At 40.2% G+C, this 22,439-nt stretch overlaps 1 protein-coding gene across 2 annotated transcripts in view; it reads right to left on the bottom strand.

The window, feature by feature from the left end:
• Positions 1-6,693: 6,693 nt before the first annotated feature.
• srebf2 (sterol regulatory element binding transcription factor 2) overlaps positions 6,694-22,439 on the bottom strand; it is a 34,955-nt gene continuing 19,209 nt past the window's right edge. The window contains exons 9-20 of one of the 2 annotated variants that reach the window (XM_057817460.1): positions 22,158-22,356; positions 21,880-22,055; positions 21,401-21,650; positions 19,448-19,617; positions 19,191-19,362; positions 18,314-18,431; positions 18,128-18,234; positions 13,663-13,795; positions 13,015-13,186; positions 9,765-9,941; positions 8,323-8,434; positions 6,694-8,084 (exon numbers count right to left, since the gene is read on the bottom strand). In XM_057817460.1, the coding sequence (XP_057673443.1) occupies positions 7,882-8,084; positions 8,323-8,434; positions 9,765-9,941; positions 13,015-13,186; positions 13,663-13,795; positions 18,128-18,234; positions 18,314-18,431; positions 19,191-19,362; positions 19,448-19,617; positions 21,401-21,650; positions 21,880-22,055; positions 22,158-22,356 (1,989 nt within the window). In that variant the 3' untranslated portion in view covers positions 6,694-7,881. Of the gene's footprint in view, positions 8,085-8,322; positions 8,435-9,764; positions 9,942-13,014; positions 13,187-13,212; positions 13,336-13,662; positions 13,796-18,127; positions 18,235-18,313; positions 18,432-19,190; positions 19,363-19,447; positions 19,618-21,400; positions 21,651-21,879; positions 22,056-22,157; positions 22,357-22,439 lie in introns of those variants that run through there. The other variant, XM_057817461.1, reaches the window with a different exon arrangement.

Below are 22,439 nucleotides of genomic sequence, written 5' to 3'. Positions count from 1 at the left end.
TCCATAGGAAAACAATCAGTCGTACACTGCACAAATCTGGCCTTTATGGAAGAGTGGCAAGAAGAAAGCCATTTCTCAAAGATATCCATAAAAAGTCTCGTTTAAAGTTTGCCACAAGCCACCTGGGAGACACACCAAACATGTGGAAGAAGGTGCTCTGGTCAGATGAAACCAAAATTGAACTTTTTGGCCACAATGCAAAACGATATGTTTGGCGTAAAAGCAACACAGCTCATCACCCTGAACACACCATCCCCACTGTCAAACATGGTGGTGGCAGCATCATGGTTTGGGCCTGCTTTTCTTCAGCAGGGACAGGGAAGATGGTTAAAATTGACGGGAAGATGGATGCAGCCAAATACAGGAACATTCTGGAAGAAAACCTGTTGGTATCTGCACAAGACCTGAGACTGGGACGGAGATTTATCTTCCAACAGGACAATGATCCAAAACATAAAGCCAAATCTACAATGGAATGGTTAAAAAATAAACATATCCAGGTGTTAGAATGGCCAAGTCAAAGTCCAGACCTGAATTCAATCGAGAATCTGTGGAAAGAGCTGAAGACTGCTGTTCACAAACACTCTCCATCCAACCTCACGGAGCTCGAGCGGTTTTGCAAGGAAGAATGGGCAAGAATGTCAGTCTCTCGATGTGCAAAACTGATAGAAACATACCCCAAGCGACTTGCAGCTGTAATTGGAGCAAAAGGTGGCGCTACAAAGTATTAACGCAAGGGGGTCGAATAATATTGCACGCCCCACTTTTCAGTTTTTTGTGAAAAAAGTTTAAATTATCCAATTAATTTTGTTCCACTTCACGATTGTTTCCCACTTGTTGTTGATTCTTGACAAAAAAATTAAAATTTTATATCTTTATGTTTGAAGCCTGAAATGTGGCGAAAGGTTGCAAGGTTCAAGGGGGCCGAATACTTTTGCAAGGCACTGTAATAGAGTTAATCTATTTTCCCCTCAAAATAACTCAAAATATCGCCATTAAAATCTAAACCCCTGGGGAAAAAAGTGAGTACACCCCTTAGTAAATACGTACAGTGGGGCAAATAAGTATTTAGTCAACCACTAATTGTGCAAGTTCTCCCATTTGAAAATATTAGAGAGGCCTGTAATTGTCAACATGGGTAAACCTCAACCATGAGAGACCGAATGTGAAAAAAAAAAAACATCAGAAAATCACATTGTTTGATTTTTAAAGAATTTATTTGCAAATAATGGTGGAAAATAAGTATTTGGTAAATACCAAAATTTAATCTCAATACTCTGTTATGTACCCTTATTTGGCAATTACGGAGGCCAAACGTTTTCTGTAACTCTTTACAAGCTTTTCACACACTGTTGCTAGTATTTTGGCCCATTCCACCATGCAGCCCTCCTCTAGAGCAGTGATGTTTTGGGGCTGTCGTTGGGCAACACGGACTTTCAACTCCCTCCTCACCTCGTGGCGTCAAAATGATAACAAGAACGGTGAGCAAAAATCCCAGAACCACACGGGGGGACACAGTGAATGACCTACAGAGAGCTGGGACCACAGTAACAAAGGCTACTATCAGTAACACAATGCGCCGCCAGGGACTCAAATCCTGCACTGCCAGACGTGTCCCCTTGCCGAAGAAAGTACACGTCCAGGCCTGTCTGCGGTTCGTTAGAGAGCATTTGGATGATCCAGAAGACGACTGGGAGAATGTGTTATGGTTAGATGAAACCAAAATATAACTTTTTGGTAGAAACACAGGTTCTCGTGTTTGGAGGAAAAAGAATACTGAATTACACCATACCCACTGTAAAGCATGGGGGTGGAAACATCATGTTTTGGGGCTGTTTTTCTGCAAAGGGACCAGGACGTCTGATCTGTGTAAAGGAAAGAATGAATGGGGCCATGTATCAAGAGATTTCGAGTGAAAATCTCCTTCCATCAGCAAGGGCATTGAAGATGGGACGTGACTGGGTCTTTCAGCATGACAATGATCCCAAACACACAGCCAAGGCAATAAAGGAGTGGCTTCGTAAGAAGCATTTCAAGGTCCTGGAGTGGCCTAGCCAGTCTCCAGATCTCAACCCCATAAAAAAATCTGTGGAGGGAGTTGAAAGTCCATGTTGCCCAACGACAGCCCCAAAACATCACTGCTTTAGAGGAAATCTGCATGGAGGAATGGGCCAAAATACCAGCAACAGTGTGTGAAAATCTTGTGAGGAGTTACAGAAAACGTTTGGCTCCGTTATTGCCAACAAAGGGTACATAACAAAGTATTGAGATTAACTTTTGGTATTGACCAAATATTTTCCACCATGATTTGCAAATAAATTCTTTAAAAATCAAAAAATGCAATTTTCTGGGGGGGGGGGGTCCCACATTCTGTCTTTCATGGTTGAGGTTTACCCATGTTGACAATTACAGTCCTCTCTAATATTTTTAAGAGGGAGAACTTGCACAATTAGTGGTTGACTAAATACTTATTTGCCCCACTGTACATCCCTACATGTCCAAATTGAGTACTGCTTGTCATTTTCCCTCCAAAATGTCATGTGACTCGTTACAGGAGTGCTGTCAGCATTGCTGCAGGGATCGAAGAGGTGGGGGGGTCAGCTTGTTAGTGCTTAGACCATATGCCGCACTCTACATCAAATTGGTGCGCATGGCTGTCACCCCAGGAGGAAGCCTCTTTTGAAGACGTACACAAGAAAGCCCGCCCTTCTCATCACACCATAGGACATGGTTCCAGTAATCCATGTGCTTTGTTGACATGTCTTCAGCAAACTGTTTGCGGGCTCTCTTGTGTACCGTCTTCAGAGGAGGCTTCCTCCTGGGGTGACAGCCATACACTGCCATGCTGACCCCCCCACCTCTTCAATCTCTTGCAGCAATGCTGACAGCACTCCTGACAGCACTCCTGTAATGAGTCACATGACATTTTGGAGGGAAAATGACATCATAATCATTGAACATTGTTAAAGAATGGAATGAAGAACATTCTTATGAAGTTGAGCATCTCATATGGTCAGCACAATCCTCAGACCTCAACATTATTGAGCATTTATGGTCAGTTTTAGAGATTCAATTAAGACTACGATTTCCATCGCCATCCTCTCTAAAAGAATTGGAGGGTACTCTAACTGAAGAATGCCTTAAAATTCCTTTACAAACAATTCACAAGTTGTATGCATCAATACCTCGGAGAATTGAGGCTGTAATTGCCACAAAAAGCGGACCTACACCATATTAAATGAGTTTTTGTTGATTTTTTTTAGTGTTTCCATTATTTTGTCCATCCACTGTATGTGTATACATACATAACTACACATATTTACAAATTTGCATATGTGCACATAGGCAACACAAAAATAGGCCATCAACCTGCCAATGGCAACCATGATATTCTCTTTAATTCTCACTTTCCTGTAATCCAGCATCACATTTTTCACAGAATAAAGAAAACATTCCAACCCCCACCACGTTTTGTTTTATTATAAAAGAAACACCTTCAAAATATTGAACAATAAAATTTGTAAAGTAAAACGCTTCATGAGGAAAAGACAATAAAAAAGCTGTAACAATCAAAACAATAAACAACAGCAATAATCCAAGCCTATCACAACTATTTGAGCATTGCTCAGTTCTGTGCTCACGATTAAGAAACAGTATAATCTGCTTGCTTTGCTTTGACCTCTGATAATTTTTGTGGAAGTTTCCAAGCATGAAATGTGTTTGCTTTATTCAAAAATGAATAATTCACACTGTGTACAGAGGGGCAACCCAAAGCTACCAAGCCTATCTAAAAATTTTGTTCTGTTTAAAAAATTTCATGATCCATCATAAAACACAAAAAAAACTGACTTTCCCCCAAAGCACTGAGACAGTACATAAACATTAAATAAAACACAAATAGGACAGAAGCGCCTTATTCATGGGACAAAAAAAATTACGAATTCAAAAAGCGAACTGCTTTTAACAATTTCGAACACCATTTTAAATATGATGCAACAATCTTTTTTTTTTTTTTTTTTTAAAGTGACCTTGAACGCTTTAAAAAAATATATATTTATAATCTTTGATGTCATTTTATCAATTTTGCAAGATAATATGCTTTGAAATTAGTTGGTCTTTTTTGCTCACTTCTGCAAAAGGCCGGATACTCCAACTCATTCACTGCCATAGACAGCGATAGATGTCAAATCAATTTAAACTGGGATGTGTGGCATTAAATGATTATACAGTATTTCATTGCCATTAACGGCAATAGATGTCCAATCCATTTAGACTGTGAATGTTACTGTGAATACTCACTGCCAACTTCCCAGTCAAAATGAACTGGATGTCTACAGAGTCAATGGCAGCTAGTGAGTTCATGTTATATTAAATGTGTACAATCAGACTGTTTGCACTGATTGACTGATGGTGACTGTGGAAGCAAAAAGAGGGCAGATACTCGCAAGACAGTTGTCACTGATTTTAAATTTGCTTTCGTTTGCAGTCCAACTTACAAAAGCAATTGCAATCAAATCACAAACCACACAGATGACAAACCTCAACCAGATCACAGACTCATTTTAAACTTACCCATGAAAAATTGGAAAATGTAATTCCTTGCAAGGTCACCTTTAAGATCATGGGTGTTTTACCAGAAATATTTACAAATGACACATCAGAGATCGATTGTCATCTTCAAAGTTTGTTTTCATTAAAGTAGGCAATCATTTGAGGGGTGTCCAAAATGGTCATCAAGGGCTACTGTGGTGCAGGTTTTTGATCCAATCGATCCAGCTTAGTTTACACAGTAAGGTTTCTGTTGCACCTGGCTGCTAACAACTGATTATACTGGTCTACAAGCAAAATGCTTCCTGGATAAAGGTAGAGACTTTTCTAAATTTAGGCGAAAATGGGTATTAATATCGTACCGCACGAATGCTATTTTTAGACTGTGACGTCGCCATCATAACGCGGAAATGGGACATTACAGACACGCCCTCACATACAATCAATATTATTTCTGCTTGTTTTCCCAGGTAATCTTTCAAAAACAGAACATGCCAATCAAACACTGCTGCTATGGAACTTGTAGAAACGACTCTAGACATTACTACATATGAAGAATGTTTTCTTCATACATTTCCCGAACCCAAAAGTGAAAAAAATGTGAAGAATGGATCTACTTGCGAGGACGTCCAAAAGACCAGTTTAACGCCAGCAAGGTGAAGCCATTCACATTTCATGAGCAGTAAACATTTTGTTGAGGGCCATGGTCATACAGAGGACGAAGATGTGATCCATTTGGATTTTTTTACTTATTTTTTAGCGTGGCGTTTTGCCGTGCTGCTTCTGACAATGAATGACCTGAAAAAAATTAAAATGGTATCTGACTGCCACTGTTACCTTTTCTGTTGTAAAAAAACAACTTAAGTAAGGGGAAGTGTAAATAAATTATACAATTAAGATTTGCTATTCATGAAAAAATTAAAAGTTTGTTGGCTGTCAATGAATAGCATTTGCGATCGCTACACAAAAAAGCAATGTAAATTGTCCCCAAGAACCGTCAGAGACGCAAGACAGCCAGAGGATATAATATATAAGAAAGACGGGGCATAGAGTGGTAAAGGATAGATTGTTGCAATAGGAGAATGTCATTGTCCGTGGCGTAAGGCAATGCACACAAGAAAAAGGTGTCGATAAAAATGCTAACTCTGGATCTGGTTGATTCTTTTTCCCGTCTTTTTGAGCCCTCGACACTCAAGCCATCTCTTCAACTGAACGTTTGTATGTTCTTCCACATCTTTACCAGTGAATTTGGCACCAGGGACATCATTTTCGGACAGAATTGGTAGGTTTAGTCCAGTAAAAATCTCGTTCGTACACTACTTCCATTAATTTGCTATTAGGGACAAACGGGAGGTTGACCGGCCTAGCAACAATATTTGCTAACATCATGAATATTAATGAGCAAAAGTGACGTGTTGCTTGCGGTACGCAATTGAAATGGTTATTTCCAGGTAAACATATCTACCTAAAAAAAAATTATACAATTTCGGAATATTAGCGTGTTTTCAATGTATTGCATAAATCCTGGTGTTTTGGAAGTGGAGAAAATGCATGAATGTAGACACGTTTCAAAAGCGGTGGCACACACCGATATATCCATCTCATGTCAAATGTAGCAACTTGTAAAACTGATATTATATAATTACACCAATGTATCTTTGTAATCAAAGTTAAACATTAAATGACTTGAGTACTTTAGCCAACCAGCACCAAATCTTTTATTGACCAATCCAAGTTATCACAGCAAGTATGATCTAGCCATTTTTATCTCTGAAGCAGATATTTTCCAGACTTTTGTAGACCAGTGTTACACTAAAAACACAAGATTGGTGAAAAGGTGTACTCTTGTTTGGTAGGATTGAGAACCTGCACCTATTCTTGCCCTTTGTGGAATAATTTGGAAACCCTCGACCTAATTTAATTGTACTTTCAAAACTTAGTCTATTTGCATTTACAACTGACATGTAGTACAATAATTACATGTATGTGTCTGTAAGTACGATATTAGTAACAAACCCAACATATTATCAGCACCCTGGCTGTGCAATCTGACGTTTTGGGAAAGAAAAATACCTCCGGGTGATATACTAAAAGCTGCACATTTACCTGCTTCCAATTCAGACTAACCGACCTGGTGCTTGGGTATTTTGTTTTTCCTCACAGTATAAACGCCTGTGAATGAGGTAGATGGAAAGTGAGACTAATTATGGTAGAAAGTAAACCAATCTGCATTTCACAGCCCTTAAGAAATGAAGCTGGAAAGCTGATTCCGATATCCCAAAGATCTGATTATTGCGCAGCTTTGCATCAAACTGCTAATAAAAGCACCTCAAGAATTGCATTCATTTTAAAAGTTTTTTTTTTTTTTAAAAACAGGTTTCTTTTTCTTTGGAAAGTCATATTGCTGTGCAATATGGAAAAGTCTATTACGATCCGGGCCTTTTTTTTTTTTTTTTATAAATCAGGATATCATTATGCCATGATATAATACTTTTTTTTTTTTTTTAAATCAGGATATCAATATGCCATGATATAATACATTTTTAATTGTTCGGGTGAAAACCTATACAATTATGACAGCTTCTTCCCCACTATATTTTTTAATTGACACTAAACTGACCTGCCACAAATGTCAAATGCATCAAGTAGTGCTGCAACCTAAAACTATCCAGTGTAAACAGAAGCGGCACAGTAGCAAACATATTTTTGCTCCAATGTAAAGATATCTATCAAGTAAGACTTGTGACGAGTGCCTTGACTTTTAAGACTGCTGTTATTATGGTAGCATAATATCATTAATGATAAAGCAATAACGCTACTGGAATAAATTGTGTTGTCTGTATTCTGTGTGGATTATTCGTATTGCTATTTTCAATGGTCTTGCATGCATTACTTATGTACGGCTGGCAGGTGGAACCAATAGGGCCATCTTGACGCCAATGGGTGTTACTATTGTGGCATATGGAATCCCATCAATGTAGCAAATCAGCGTAATTGGCCTCCATCTGCTGCCAATATTTGCATTGCAGGAAATGGTCTATTTGTGGCGATAATGACCACAGATGTAAAATGTCAATAGAAAGTTTAATATCGTTTTGGCGATCCCGTCATATCGTAGAGCACTAGAAAGCCGTTAGACCTGATAATCCCGATTACACGTGGTAAATATGAGGCAGTGAGCCAACCTTATATTGTGAATTACCAAAGTTTGATCGCGTTAGAGGCGCAAATGGTGAGGGTACTCCAGGCTCAAAAAGTTTGGGTGTCCATGATTGACTACTACCAGTTCTATACCGTAAATTGATCAACAGTCGTCTCACTGTGTGTGTGTGTTCAGGAAGCAGCCATGGTCGTGCCACCGCTCAGGCGCAACAGGATTTGCTGACAATCTTGCAGGGATCGACGATCTCCTACACGCTCCAGGGTGCGTTTGGCCTCAGCCAGAAGGTGAGCGCGATGCCCGGGTGGAGTTAACAGGGGCATGGGCAGGTGGCGGCAGGCCAATAGGATGGCATGCGCTCGCTCCCTCTCACCCTCTGAGGGCAAAGTACAGATTAGCATTCGTCGGATTCTGCTATATATCAATGGCTCTTTTAATGAGTTTATCACTAGTCTCATCTATTTGAACTGGGAGGGTGGCATTCGTTCAACATTCATTCATTCGCTGCCAACCCTCCCACTTCAAATGGATTGAACTTCTATTGCCGTCAACGGCAACCAATGAGTTAAAGATGATTTTGTCGCGTGCAAAAGCCGTTTTGATGTATTCTTTACCTGCTGTGTGTAAGCCGTGTGTCCTGCGTCGAAGGTTGTGATCCAGCAGCTGGTGTGTCCGTGTGGGACTGGCGCCAGCCATCAGCCTCACTGTGGTTTCATGGAGAAACAACTGCAGCAAAAGAGACAAAGCAGTATCCTCAACATTAACCAGGAGTATACACAGCAGGAGCATAAGAAGCATTCAGGATCACTGAGGGCTCAGATTTTTTTTTTTTTTTTTAATTAACTCATTCTCTGCCATTGACGGTGATGGAAGTCCAAGCCTTTTGAACTGGGAATGCCATTGTTCATTCCTCTCCCAATTCAAACGGATTGGACGTTTATTAATGAATTAGCAGGCATCCAATACCGTATTGGCCCGAATATAGACAGTTTTTTGCATTGAAATAAGTTAGAAAAAAAGGGGGTCGTTTTATATTCGCAGTCTAGACATTATACCCATTCACGACGCTAGATGGCGCCAGATATCATTGAAATGATGTTCTGTCATGACAGATCTCCCCATTCACGACGCTAGATGGCGCCAGATATCATTGAAGCGATGTTCTGTCATGAGAGATCTCAGCTACTCTCAAGTCTCACCAGTTTGCATTATTTTATTGCAATGTTTTTCCTTATTCAGATTTGTTTCAAGACTACAGTTACAGTTAGACTTCACTTTGATGGTTAATGCAGTTATTGCAATTTTGTTGTTTTATCACAATAGATTGGTTTATTTACATTTCAAAAACTGGAAGCCATTCATTTACGAATGACATTGCACTTTAGTTCAGTGGTGTCCAAACTATTCCACATAGGGCCACAGTGGGTGCAGGTTTTTGTTCAAACCCGTCATGAGGACAACCTTTCACCAATCTGGTGTCTCACAAGTGTAATCAGTTGATTGCAGTCAGGTGCTGCTTGTTTTAGCACAAACTTCATTGGTTAAACTGACTGTGCTCGATTGATAGGTACAAAAACCAGGACCCACAGCGGCCCTTGTGGACAGGTTTGGACACCTATGGTTTACATATTTAAATGTTCAGATACTAAGATTTGAATGAGGCAAAATAACATGCTTTTTCTCTCAAATATATTGTTATAATCATTTGTTTCGGATGTACTTTAATTATTTTCTGTATAAAAAATAATTTGGTGATCAAAAAGTCTTTTTTCAAACTTGAGTCTTGAAAAAGAGGGGGTCATCTTATAATAAGGGCCGTCTTATATTCAGGCCAATACGGTAATTTAACAATGTTATCAAACCAAGGATGGGCATGATTTGACCTTAAAGTGCCCCAAAATCCACAAGGGTTTACCAACCAGCATGAATGCATTCCCATGCAATTTCTTCATAAATTGCATTTTGTAGTTTATAAACCAAATCCAAAGGTAGGCATGATTTGTCCACTGTTATTACAGTTTAGCGAGTTAACTTAAAATTCTTGTCTTGACTTTACCTTATACTGGGCCTGTCTAGAGCACTGTGTGAGCTTTCTAAGCGCACTGAGGTCTCTCTGGAAACCAGCTAATTGCGATGCAGATGTTGGGCCAGGTTCTCCATTTGTGCCGCTTCCTCTCTGCCATAAACTGGTCCTCAAAGTTAGAAGAAGGTCACATACCAGCAGCTCCATGGCCTTAGATAAAGACAAATAAATAGATGGAAAACTACAGTTATTAGACAAAAGTAATATTACATTCTTTGGGGGGGGGGGGGGGGGGGGTTGGTAGATTGAAAAATAATCACTCAATCAAAAATGTCATAAAATAGTTTATGCAAGTATATATTTTATGTAAAGTTAGTGATTTAGAAGGTTGGTCGTCGTAAGTCAAGGTTTACAGTACAGTATATGCTAAAATAATGATGTTAACGTCTAAAGATAGTATACTGTATTTATTCTGAAATGTATTTATTGTGAAATCTTAACTTTACTAGCACTTGCAGGGACTTGGTGTCAAGTTGAGCAACTTTGTAGCTAGCTTTGGATAGTTTCTTGGAACCATGGCACTGTTAGACAATGGAGCTATTTAATAATAATTTCACACACCGCATATGATCATAAACTAATATGCTACTCCACATTGATCTGCGTTGAAGCAGCGTGCAGACCTGGGAGCCCTCTGTAATGCACTGGAGATGCATTGCACTTGGCTGTAAGATCATGCAATGCAACTACAATGCACCACAGCCAACTCCTGCCATCTCTGTCTACTCCAATAATATAAAAGCATTTAAACCACATGAAGAAAATACAGTGGTACCTCTACGTACGAAGTTTATTCGTTCCAGGACCTTGTTTGTAAGTTGAAATGGTCGTATGTTGAGCAGTATTTTCCCATTAGAATACATTATAATTCCATTAATTCGTTCCACAGCCCGAAAACCTACACTAAATCCTTAATAAAATACTGCTTGTACTATTACAAATCGCAATTACACAGAGAAATCCAAATCGATTATGAATAAAAATCGGAAAAATAATAATAGCAATAATAATAATAATACCTGTAATACTGTAACGAATCGGGTTCTAATGTGGCGAATGTGTTTGGCATGGTGTACCTGAACGTGCCACGTGGCTGACTTGACAGCGTGAGAGAGGACATACAGCGCCTTGCAAAAGTATTCGGCCCCCTTGAACCTTGCAACCTTTCGCCACATTTCAGGCTTCAAACATAAAGATATAAAATTTTAATTTTTTGTCAAGAATCAACAACAAGTGGGACACAATCGTGAAGTGGAACAAAATTTATTGGATAATTTAAACTTTTTTTAACAAATAAAAAAACTGAAAAGTGGGGCGTGCAATATTATTCGGCCCCCTTGCGTTAATACTTTGTAGCGCCACCTTTTGCTCCAATTACAGCTGCAAGTTGCTTGGGGTATGTTTCTATCAGTTTTGCACATCGAGAGACTGACATTCTTGCCCATTCTTCCTTGCAAAACAGCTCGAGCTCAGTGAGGTTGGATGGAGAGTGTTTGTGAACAGCAGTCTTCAACTCTTTCCACAGATTCTCGATTGGATTCAGGTCTGGACTTTGACTTGGCCATTCTAACACCTGGATACGTTCATTTTTGAACCATTCCATTGTAGATTTGGCTTTATGTTTTGGATCATTGTCCTGTTGGAAGATAAATCTCCGTCCCAGTCTCAGGTCTTGTGCAGATACCAACAGGTTTTCTTCCAGAATGTTCCTGTATTTGGCTGCATCCATCTTCCCGTCAATTTTAACCATCTTCCCTGTCCCTGCTGAAGAAAAGCAGGCCTAAACCATGATGCTGCCACCACCAAGTTTGACAGTGGGGATGGTGTGTTCAGGGTGATGAGCTGTGTTGCTTTTACGCCAAACATATCGTTTTGCATTGTGGCCAAAAAGTTCAATTTTGGTTTCATCTGACCAGAGCACCTTCTTCCACATGTTTGGTGTGTCTCCCAGGTGGCTTGTGGCAAACTTTAAACGGGACTTTTTATGGATATCTTTGAGAAATGGCTTTCTTCTTGCCACTCTTCCATAAAGGCCAGATTTGTGCAGTGTACGACTGATTGTTGTCCTATGGACAGACTCTCCCACCTCAGCTGTAGATCTCTGCAGTTCATCCAGAGTGATCATGGGCCTCTTGGCTGCATCTCTGATCAGTTTTCTCCTTGTTTGAGAAGAAAGTTTGGAAGGACGGCCGGGTCTTGGTAGATTTGCAGTGGTCTGATGCTCCTTCCATTTCAATATGATGGCTTGCACAGTGCTCCTTGAGATGTTTAAAGCTTGGGAAATTTTTTTGTATCCAAATCCGGCTTTAAACTTCTCCACAACAGTATCTCGGACCTGCCTGGTGTGTTCCTTGGTTTTCATAATGCTCTCTGCACTTTAAACAGAACCCTGAGACTATCACAGAGCAGGTGCATTTATACGGAGACTTGATTCTATTTATCATCATCGGTCATTTAGGACAACATTGGATCATTCAGAGATCCTCACTGAACTTCTGGAGTGAGTTTGCTGCACTGAAAGTAAAGGGGCCGAATAATATTGCACGCCCCACTTTTCAGTTTATTTGTTAAAAAAGTTTAAATTATCCAATAAATGTTGTTCCACTTCACGATTGTGTCCCACTTGTTGTTGATTCTTGACAAAAAAATTAAATTTCATATCTTTGTTTGAAGTCTGAAATGTGGCGAAAGGTTGCAAGATTCAAGGGGGCCGAATACTTTTGCAAGGCACTGTACTTTCACTTTGTTCAGCTGTGGTGGACAGTAGGCATGTTGTGTTGCACATGTTCTGAAATAAATGATTAAAAACCTGACGAAGCTGGCGATGTTACCACAATAATAATTGTCTCCTTATCTTATAAAGACTGGCGAACGGAAGTTGGAGGAGGACACTCGAGATCGTAGACATTCTACGGCCGTATTGTCGAGCCAGTTCACAGACGGCAAACCACGCTCATATTTTTCTATCATTTCCATCTTCATTTCAATGGTAAGCCTCACCTTTTTCCACCACATGCATTAAAATTCTTGGAACCCATGTTGATTTCTCTGACAAGAAAATCCGCCGTATGTCCGTCTTGCGGGAAAACAAAGAATTTCGTATTTCGAGCATGTCGTCGGATGTAGAAACAAATGGCGAGTCTAATTTTACGTCGGATGTCGAAAAGATCGTGTGTCGAAGCGATCGTATGTCGAGGTACCACTGTACTTATTTGTTCCCTACCTTGTTGAGGCAGTCGCCAGGCTGGCCAAGAGGCAGGGAGATGCTGGAGCGCAGGTAGCTGCTGGCTTTGTCACAAATGGGTAGGCAGTCCGACGTCCCTTCACCCTTCAGAGGTAAAAGACTCGTCTGGACAGACTTGCAGAGTAACTGCACAGCTTTGGGCAGCGGGTGACTGTAACCGAAAGGTGGGACTGATAATTAAAAGGAGGAAGGTGAACCTGAGTACTGTTAGGTCCCCACAGCCCGAGGCCTCTCAAGTGCATCTAGGCACTGGGCCAAGTTACCCAGCAAGGCAGGAAAATGCAACCGTTTATCTTGGTTCTTTGATGCAGTGCGGGAGAAATTGGTTAGTATCTGTTTTGTGGTTTTATCTAAAATATTCTCAAAAGTAGAAAAATGCAAAGTAGAGTTAGGAATTGGAGTACAGCAATTGAGTCTTATTGTCACACTTCTGGCTCACTCAATAGATTATAAAGCTATGCGTTCCACTGTTTCACCAGTAGATTGTCTAACAGTGCGGGTTAATAATCTTTTTTTGCATTTAATATCTGTTGCCTAATAATCTGACAAAAATACAGTAAAAATACATGGTAATGCAATGTGAACATCCAAGGGGCAATTGATGACTTGGCGAAATATGACACTCACTCAAGAGAAAGTAGATTTCTTGGAATTCTCTCCGCTTCCACCAAAAGAGACCTCACAGTCACATCATCACCCTGAAGCCAGTAGACAGCAGCTTTTAGGACCAAAGCCCACCACCGACTTACTGGATCTCTCACTGTCAGACATAAAAAGGAGGCAAATGATGTAAAGGAGGACTTTAAATGAAAGCCTTGAAAACAAAGCAACCAATCAATTTTCTGATTATGTACGGTTTAAAAAACAAATTTTAACAAGTCAAAATGTACTGTGCATGTTTTACCATCATTTCTAATTTTGTGCATTATGGTGTTAGAAGTGGAAGGGCTCAGTCTAAGATAACAAAACTTACCAAATTGAAACAAAAATCACTGTGACTACATAGCTTTTATTCCAGTGAAAAATGAAGGGTTAATTTAAAGAGAATTATAATACTAAGGGGCTGTGAGATATCAATAGAACAGTTATGTGGCAAAATAACAAATATTAATAAAGTTATCAAAAAAATAAATCACATTCATGAGCAATTATCAAAAATAGATCGAAAATTACGAACATTTCTAGGGCTGTCCCAAACGACTAATTTTCTCCCGATTAGTCAGCCGACTATTTTTACGATTAGTCGACTAATCTAATAATTAAATTTTTTCTTTTTTTTTTTTGAACCAATTTAGCAATGAAATTTTTGTTGACGCTTATCAATTCACAAAAAACATATTGGAACACTCAAATTATTTATTAAAGTACAAATAAACACGTAAATAACAATAATAAATCACAAATAAACAATGAGTTCAAATGCTGATAGAATTAACTAGTGTAGCATCCCGATTGAAAAGATGGTCTCTTAAACTGATGGTTTACAACTTTTATTCCATCCTTGATATAAACACACTGTAAGAGCTACGGTGCACACAAATAAAGCAACACAATTAGAAATTAACAAAAACTTTTCACCTTTTTCCTTTGAAACCTTATTTATATATCAATGAATTGCCTATATGAATTGCCTTTACCTTAACTTATTACCTTATCATTGACAATCTCTCCCTTGAGTGCAATCACTGTATATACTGTATATATTTATGACCTTTTAACCTTATATAATTTTCTATACCATAAAATAAACCATAACATGAAATAAACCTTTCAATTAGCATTAAGAACAATACTAATAGCACTAATAGGCCCATTGTCAATGAAACATTATTATTTAGTAAGGCGACAGCACCCTCTGGTGTACAAAAAATGAAAGAAAAAAAAATTAAAAACTGCGTGAAGGCGCTTGAGGCGTTCATTCACGGCCGACGTGCAGCCAAGCTTGGCATTGAAGAGACAGGAGAGAATAGTGTACTCTCTTTTGTTTCTTTGAAATAAGGCAATGTTTTGGACAATCTGGTGCGCTTTTTTTGGCTTTGTGCCGCTTTCCCCGCTTGCAAACAGAGCATCCGACATTCTAACTTTCCACGCATATATTTTTTTAACCCTTCATTAACCGTCGACGGGATGTTGTGCTCGTCGACGGATTTACGTCATCGATGACGTCGACTATGTCGACTAGTCGGGACAGCTCTAAACATTTCCGAATGTAGCTGGAAACAGCCGAATTGGGCTTTGACATTACAGCCAGGAAACAAAAGGTCGAGGCAGGTGCCATCGAGAGAGTTGCGTTGTGTTTTATCAAAAAAATCGCTAAAATGGTTCAAACCTGTCATGCTATGTGGTGTACAAATAGCCATTTGTCACAATGTAGTACCCATGAGTTCCCGACCGCGTGAAAAACAGCTGGACTACGCAGACAATGAGTAAAGTTAGTCCGTGCAAAGAGGGCTAATTTTGCAGACCCAGCCTCCGGCACGGTTTTGTGTGGTACGCATTTTACACCTGAAAGCTATTCGAACTATGGACAAATGAAATCAGGTTTTGCTAAGAAATTGCAGCTGAAAGCAGATGCGATGCCCACCATACACGGGCAGCCACCTAAATGTCCAGGACTATCAAGAAAGAAGACGATGACTGGCATTGATGAGACCACCCCACCACCCCAGGCTAAGCAAAGGAAGGGAGCAGCCAAGCTCGAAATGGCCAGAGTGAGTACTCTTTTATAATAAAAAACATATCACGCATTGGATATAGGATTGGACACATGTATAAATTATCGCTCGTAAAATATATACAACAAATCCTCTAATCCAATTCATATTTGTGTGTGTTGTGCAGAGCGAAAACCTACGATAGCACAATAAATGATAATTGTTCTATACATTACTTTATTTTGCGGTCAAAATGTATCAGCTTCACAAAAAGAAATGCAAAACAAACCATTCGGTGTTTCCCACACGATCTGTTGTCGGTGTTTCATCAGTGTGATTGCTCCCCTCAATGATCGTTTCATTAGGCGTCTTTGGCTTTCGTTTGGGCTCAAATTGAAAACCCAAAACACCAAAGAAAGGTTCGTAACTCTCCTCGTCACCATTAGACGAACGTTCGTTACGTCGGATTCGTCGCTGCAACTAGAAACAAAATTGTCTGCCATCGTCGCCGCCATTCAGTACTTTGTCAGGACCAAGCACTGTGTTTCCTAGTTGTGACGTCACGCACACAATATGCTAGATTTCGGGGATCTCGGGCGCCGGTCATTTTAGCTTGACAATCGATCCAAATTTCTATCATTTTCTTGGTGTTGCGATGTGTGTAATTACACAAAATGGCCTGATATGATAACAGTGCTCACTGGTTTACTGATAGAACACTGACAAAGCGGGACGATTGTTGGCAATATTCGGCACGTTTTCGCTGAAAAACAACCAAGCGGCTTATCAATGAGATTGGGGTCTAATGTCTTTAAGCGGCGTCTTAATCGATTTGGCTTCCGGCTGTCCGCTATAATCATTTTTAGACACAGTGAACAGTGGTCTTTCCTCGTCTACCACTGCATTAAATGTCAAAGCCAAAAGGCAAACGGCCCGAAAAAAGCGCATTCTCGGCGGCCGAGGGAGAGCCGTGGGTGAGGGCGGTCGTCGTGACGATCCCAAGCCGAAAATGGCACCTCTCGGGCGGACACGTGAGAACCGGAGAAGACAGTGGGTCGCTGCGTGAGTCCGGCAGGAAAACGGCTTTCGAAAACGGCACACAGCTCTCCAGCTCTTTATGAGTCTCCTCCGTGTGCTCTTGCTTACTTCAAAAATACTGCGCGCACTTTGAAAATGAGAGCGTCACTGCCACCCCTGAGTGGATGTGCAAGTACACTTTATTCTAGTACGGCAAACAAAAAAAAACAAACAAACAAAAAAAAAAAACATTTTCCCCGAGGTCACACGCGCCACCCCTGGGCCCCACTATTTGAGAAGTACTGATTTACATCATAAACATACATGTGCAACACGTAAATGGCCTAAAGTAATGCTTAACGACACGCCGAAGTCGTTAAGTGAGGAGCTGCGTGCAGTTGTTGTGTGCAGCTAACATAATATTCCTTTCTTTAAAGAAAGTTTGTAGTGTGTACTTTGGAATCGCTGCATTCGCGGTCATTTTTAACGTTACGCACATGCCAAATTTGTCAGAACACCGGCAATGTGCGGCAGAAAAATACAGCAAATAAAATAACATTTGTTTTTAACCCCGTCGTGTTAAGTGCAGGGAAAATACAACTCACCCGCTGAATCAGTGGGAGGCCTGAACTTGTTACGTTGAGACGAGATGGTCCCGAGACGGGAGAATGAGAGAAGCCCGCTTCACAAAGATACCATGTTGGAAATTAGTTAGTAGCACAGTTTTTAGTGCTCTCCTAGCGATGTCAGGATATTCCGAAATGACTTTAATCCAGAACCGCGGTAGAGTTGTTGTCTCTAATGTACGTTTAAGGTCACCGTGATTTGCGCTCTCTACAAGCTCATATGCCTGTTGCACAGACATGCTCAAATCACTCGTTTTATTCACATACGGGTCACGAATCCACTCCTTTGCAGTTCGTGGGTCTTTAGTGATTGGTAAGTAGCATAGGTTTTGTTTTCTTCGAGGTTGTAGGCTCATATTCTGGCTCGTCAGGTTCCCTTTTCCCCGTAAAAAATCTGATCAAAGATATCTGTTTTTCAGTCATTCTAGTGTGGGGGCTAATATTTTCCGGGAACAGATGTGATGGCCGACGACCTATGTCATACGTTATTATCGAGGCCAAGCGCACATAGATATACAAAACAAGATATACTGCTAACAGTCCAATCAATGCAATTCTATGACGACCTCCTATCCTGTAGTTATATATCTAGAGTAGACAGGGATATTGGTGTGTTAAGCGGCACAGGCCAAAGTCAATCGGGCAGAATGCAGTCATTATTAAATTATTTATTATTTCTGCGCGGCCCGGTCGTTGGGGACCCCTGATCTAATGACTCGGATGATGAATAAGGAAGTCGGATTCTGAATATCAACCAGAAATATTTGTTTTGCGCTTTGTTTTTACATACTGTACCTGGTGTAATGGTGTGATTGGAAGGTGTTGAGAAGGGAGGAGCAGAAGGAGAGTCCTCGGTGCATTTATTCAACTGTTGCAGAAACTCAAGGGCACTGGAAAACTCCCTGGAAGAAGGAAATGAATGCATGGCTTTAGAGTAATGTAATGCATTCATGTTCAAGCAACGCTGCACCGCTGTCGTACCCAGAGTTGTTTTTTTGTTTGCCCACTTCTGAGTCGCTCTGCGGTTGGATAAGGGTGTGAACAGCTCTCTCAAGCAGCTTTCTACAGAAACAGCGGTGCAACTGGGCAATTGGGTCCGCTAGAAAGAAATATTTACAGTTACAGAAAGACTTTATATGCTTTACAATGCTCTCCATATTACAAAATGGCAAGCTATAACCTGAACATTTTACAGTATATGGCTAGTTAGTGTTTTTAGTAATATAAAAAAAACAGAGAACCCGCATCCACAAACGTGGACATCACATTGTCATTTAGGCCACACATTAACATTTGGCATATAAGTGTGGTCCACATGACACAAAATGTGTTGTTTTTTTTTTATCATCACTGTATTTTTAAATATTTTTAAGGAGTGAATACATTTAATTAAATTTTAAAAAACATTAAAAATCCTATTAGAATGAATAAAAACAAATGCATTATTGTTGATTTTTCTTTTCTCTTAGTATTTAAATCACCGCATGCATCAAATCCATTTCACCTGGCATAGTTGGCATTTGAATATTCATGTTTCGGTGCCACCAATGGCGCTAGATGTCCAATCCATTTGGACTGTGAGGAATAAACATTCGTTCATTTGCCTCTCCCTGTCCAAATGGATTGGATGTCTAACACAGTCAATGGCAGGCAATGAGAGCCCTATAAAGGGTTAAACCGGTTTTTAGCTTTCGCTTTTTTTTGTTTTTGTTGTCAAAATGGGAAAAAAAATCAACTTGAATGATTGCTGTCAGGGGTTGGACGTCTGGCGCCTTAAATGGTAGCCAATGAGTTAAATGACTGCCTTATAAAGGGTTAATTAGTTTGGAAGCCCGAGTTAAAACTCTGTTATTTGTACCTGGGTCTCTCTGTGATGTAAAAACCCCATCACTGCTCTCTGACTTCAACGACCAATCACAGGTGAGAAAAAAATGCCTGCCCAATGGGGTGAAGAGCCAGCGGAGGGAGTCAGGAATGTGCTTAGCTTCACATTGATTTGCAATGCTCTCAGCACAACTTAGTAAGTAACCCTGTGAAAACAGGATTAAATGACTTAAAATGGATTCATTTGAAAAAATTGATGACAGACATAAGATAAGCATTTAAGGTTCATACAGGCAGACAGGTGATATGGAGACCCAGTACAGTACGCAGGGTTGCGGCTGCTGTGAGATAGATCTCGGTAAGTTGGGCAGGTGCCATCTTTCCTTGGGCGCTCTCACTGAGGTTGACAGCACTTAGAGACAGAGACAGGGCCCACAACCTGCTTCGCTGAGGCAGCTTTCCTATAAGCAGAGGTACAACACAAAACATAGCAGTTTCTCATGCACAGTTCGTAGCCTGTCAAGTGAAACCCAATCTTGACTGAAGTTCTCAGCGTCAACCCAAAAGCAGCAGCAGTAAAAATGCACAATAAATTTGTACAGTAACATTTGGGATGGAGAGATCCCAATCTTCTGGTCAATCCCCTATTTTTGAAAAGCTGGACCGGACCATCTAAATTTTTGATTATCTCATTTTTTTCCATAAAAAGCACGCACAATCTTGTTCCATTGTAAAACATTGACAATTACCTGTGAAAAAACACGTTTTTTGATTGGACATGCATTAGTTGTCTAAAAAAATAATTGATAAGCTAAAAAACATTTCTAAACTGCTAAACTCTGATTTCTTTAACTAAAAATCAAAATGCACCTGTATTTTGCTTCGAAATAAGGAAATTCCAAGGAAGAAAGAAATTGATAAATTAATTTTCTGAAGAAAAGAACTACGAAATTATAGTTTTTTGTTTTTTCCGCATTTTAATAACTTTTAATTGTGGAACAGTTCCAATGTGGGCCAAATGTCAGTTTTCACTGAACAGGTATTATCTGACAGAATTCACTCATAAAGAAAAAACAAATACCCAAAACATATACACGCTACTACTAACTCATTGGCTGACATTGACAGCAATACACATCCAATTCATTTTGACTGGGAGTCAAATTGGATTGGACCTCTATCGCCGTTAATGGCAGTGAAACATGATCATTCAATGCTAGCTATCTCAAAGAGTTAATGAATGATGGGCAGTGACTGAGGTGGTGGAGCGGCCCCCATGCAGCATTCCACTTTTCACACATGACTGGGTGCAATTAGACACACTCAGGTAGAGAGATTGTTGGTGCCAGGATTAGCGATCAGGTAGCATAGGATAGGATTTCAACATATCCACACTTATATGTGATTCACATAATAGGCTACTGGATTCCACACCCCCCATCGCTGATTTGAGTACATTTCACCCTACCTAATCACGTTTCCTTTCGGCTCACCTCTTTCTCCTCGTTTATCAGGCCCCCCACATAGTGTCCACGGGTATATATAATTAGCTAACGATGGCACCACTATATTCATAGGTAGCATAGTCGTGAAACAATGTATTTCTTGTTGTTTGTTCTTCTCTTCTGCCTGCTTTTTTCCTTTCTGTCCTCCCATAAACCCTTCCTGCTCGCTGCTTTCTCCTAATAAAACAATGAAAATCCACAATGGGAGTGTATCAAACTCCATGTGATACATTAAAACTGTTCAGACCATGAGGACATCAAGATTCCTATTCTCCATGTCTAAGCATCTGAACACGACAGGTTAAAGAAAAAAAAATTTAAATGGTAAATGTTGACCACTAATGTCTACGGCCATATGTTAGCGGACTAGTGGTTAACTGACAAAACACGGACAAGATGGGTTACAGATTTTTAGTGATTGACTGATTCCCCAAAATGTATTAAAGTGATCGATTGGTGCACCTTTAGCCGGAACAGTCATGAGCATGATCATGTGGTGACAAAAAATACATCTCACTGTATCTCAAAGCATCACTGAAACAAGAAAAATAAGAAAGTAGGTTTTCTTTTTAGACTAACTTGAACCACAAATCAACTGGGTTTGTTCTAAATTTTACAATTGTCCCCACAGATGTAGGACTGACAGGTCGGAAGTTAATTCTGTGAGGTTTATGAAGTTTGCTATGCTCACATTCACTCCTCATCTTCTGTTAGATTATCATTTAGTCCCTACACTTACCTGTAAGCTGCAGCTGGCTCAGACGATGGTATACCAGGGCTGCATCCCTCGCACTTGTCCGAGCCTCGTCTCCCTCGTGTTTTCCCCTGATTTGGTGCACAAGCCAACCGAGAGGAGTCGGACGATGCAAACAATAGCGAATCAGGTTCCAGGTCAATGAGCAGACAAGGTCCAGTTTGGTGGAAGGTAACGCTCTGGTCAAGATTGACAAAGATGTCTCCAAACTGGTCAATGCTGCAGCATAATCTCCCTGTGAGAAAAGGAAATTAGAAGTTGTTGGAAAAGACCACGATGGCCTAAGTCGTAACAAGGAAAAAACACAATATTCAAGTACTGTAAATCAAGTACTAACAGCATCTGTCTAATGTTGTTGTTGAATTGTATGGTTAATAAGGGTGGTTTTCTTTCAAACTATCATAATGCAGAAACCACCTTTTGTGAAATGCATGCTAAAATGACAACCAGTTAATTGTACTAACTCTCTTAAGGTGCACATCAGCTTGCTTTCGATGTCTCCAGAAGGAGACCGACTTGGGGGAGTGAAGGGGCGTGACGGGTTCCCAGAGGTACAGTACTCGCACGCAACCCCAAACTGCTCCCAGTCCACTCAGCATCCAAACCATCACCCATGGCAATAGACAGCGGAGCCAAGAAGCTAAGGTTCAGAAAGAAAAAGCACACAAGCATCATTAATTTAATGTTCTCTAAAAGCAGCACTTTGCTGATTTAAAATACAGACGAATCTAGCTTTTCTTACCAAAATCCTGGGTGGGACTCGGGAACCAGACAAGAGCTCTAGAAGGGCCATGCCCTGCAGAGAAACTTTCTGAGGTTTCAGAACCCAACAGCGAGGGCAGTGGGTTCAGGGAGAGACAGAAGAATGTCAGTGCACAAAGAAGCAGACGAGAACCGTCCATCACTCCGACAGAAGAAGGAGAATCTGGCTCACACTTCATCTGAAAGAAAGAATGATATGATGCAAACCTAAATAATGGAGTAGTGTTTAATACGGACCTAGTAATTTGGTCTGCCCTTAAAT

The sequence above is a fragment of the Corythoichthys intestinalis genome, chromosome 16 (assembly GCF_030265065.1).
Source record: "Corythoichthys intestinalis isolate RoL2023-P3 chromosome 16, ASM3026506v1, whole genome shotgun sequence".
In the NCBI taxonomy this organism is placed as follows: Eukaryota; Metazoa; Chordata; class Actinopteri; order Syngnathiformes; family Syngnathidae; genus Corythoichthys; species Corythoichthys intestinalis.
The sequence above is the reverse complement of the archived record's forward strand: the minus strand, read 5'-3'. Positions and strand labels throughout refer to the sequence as shown.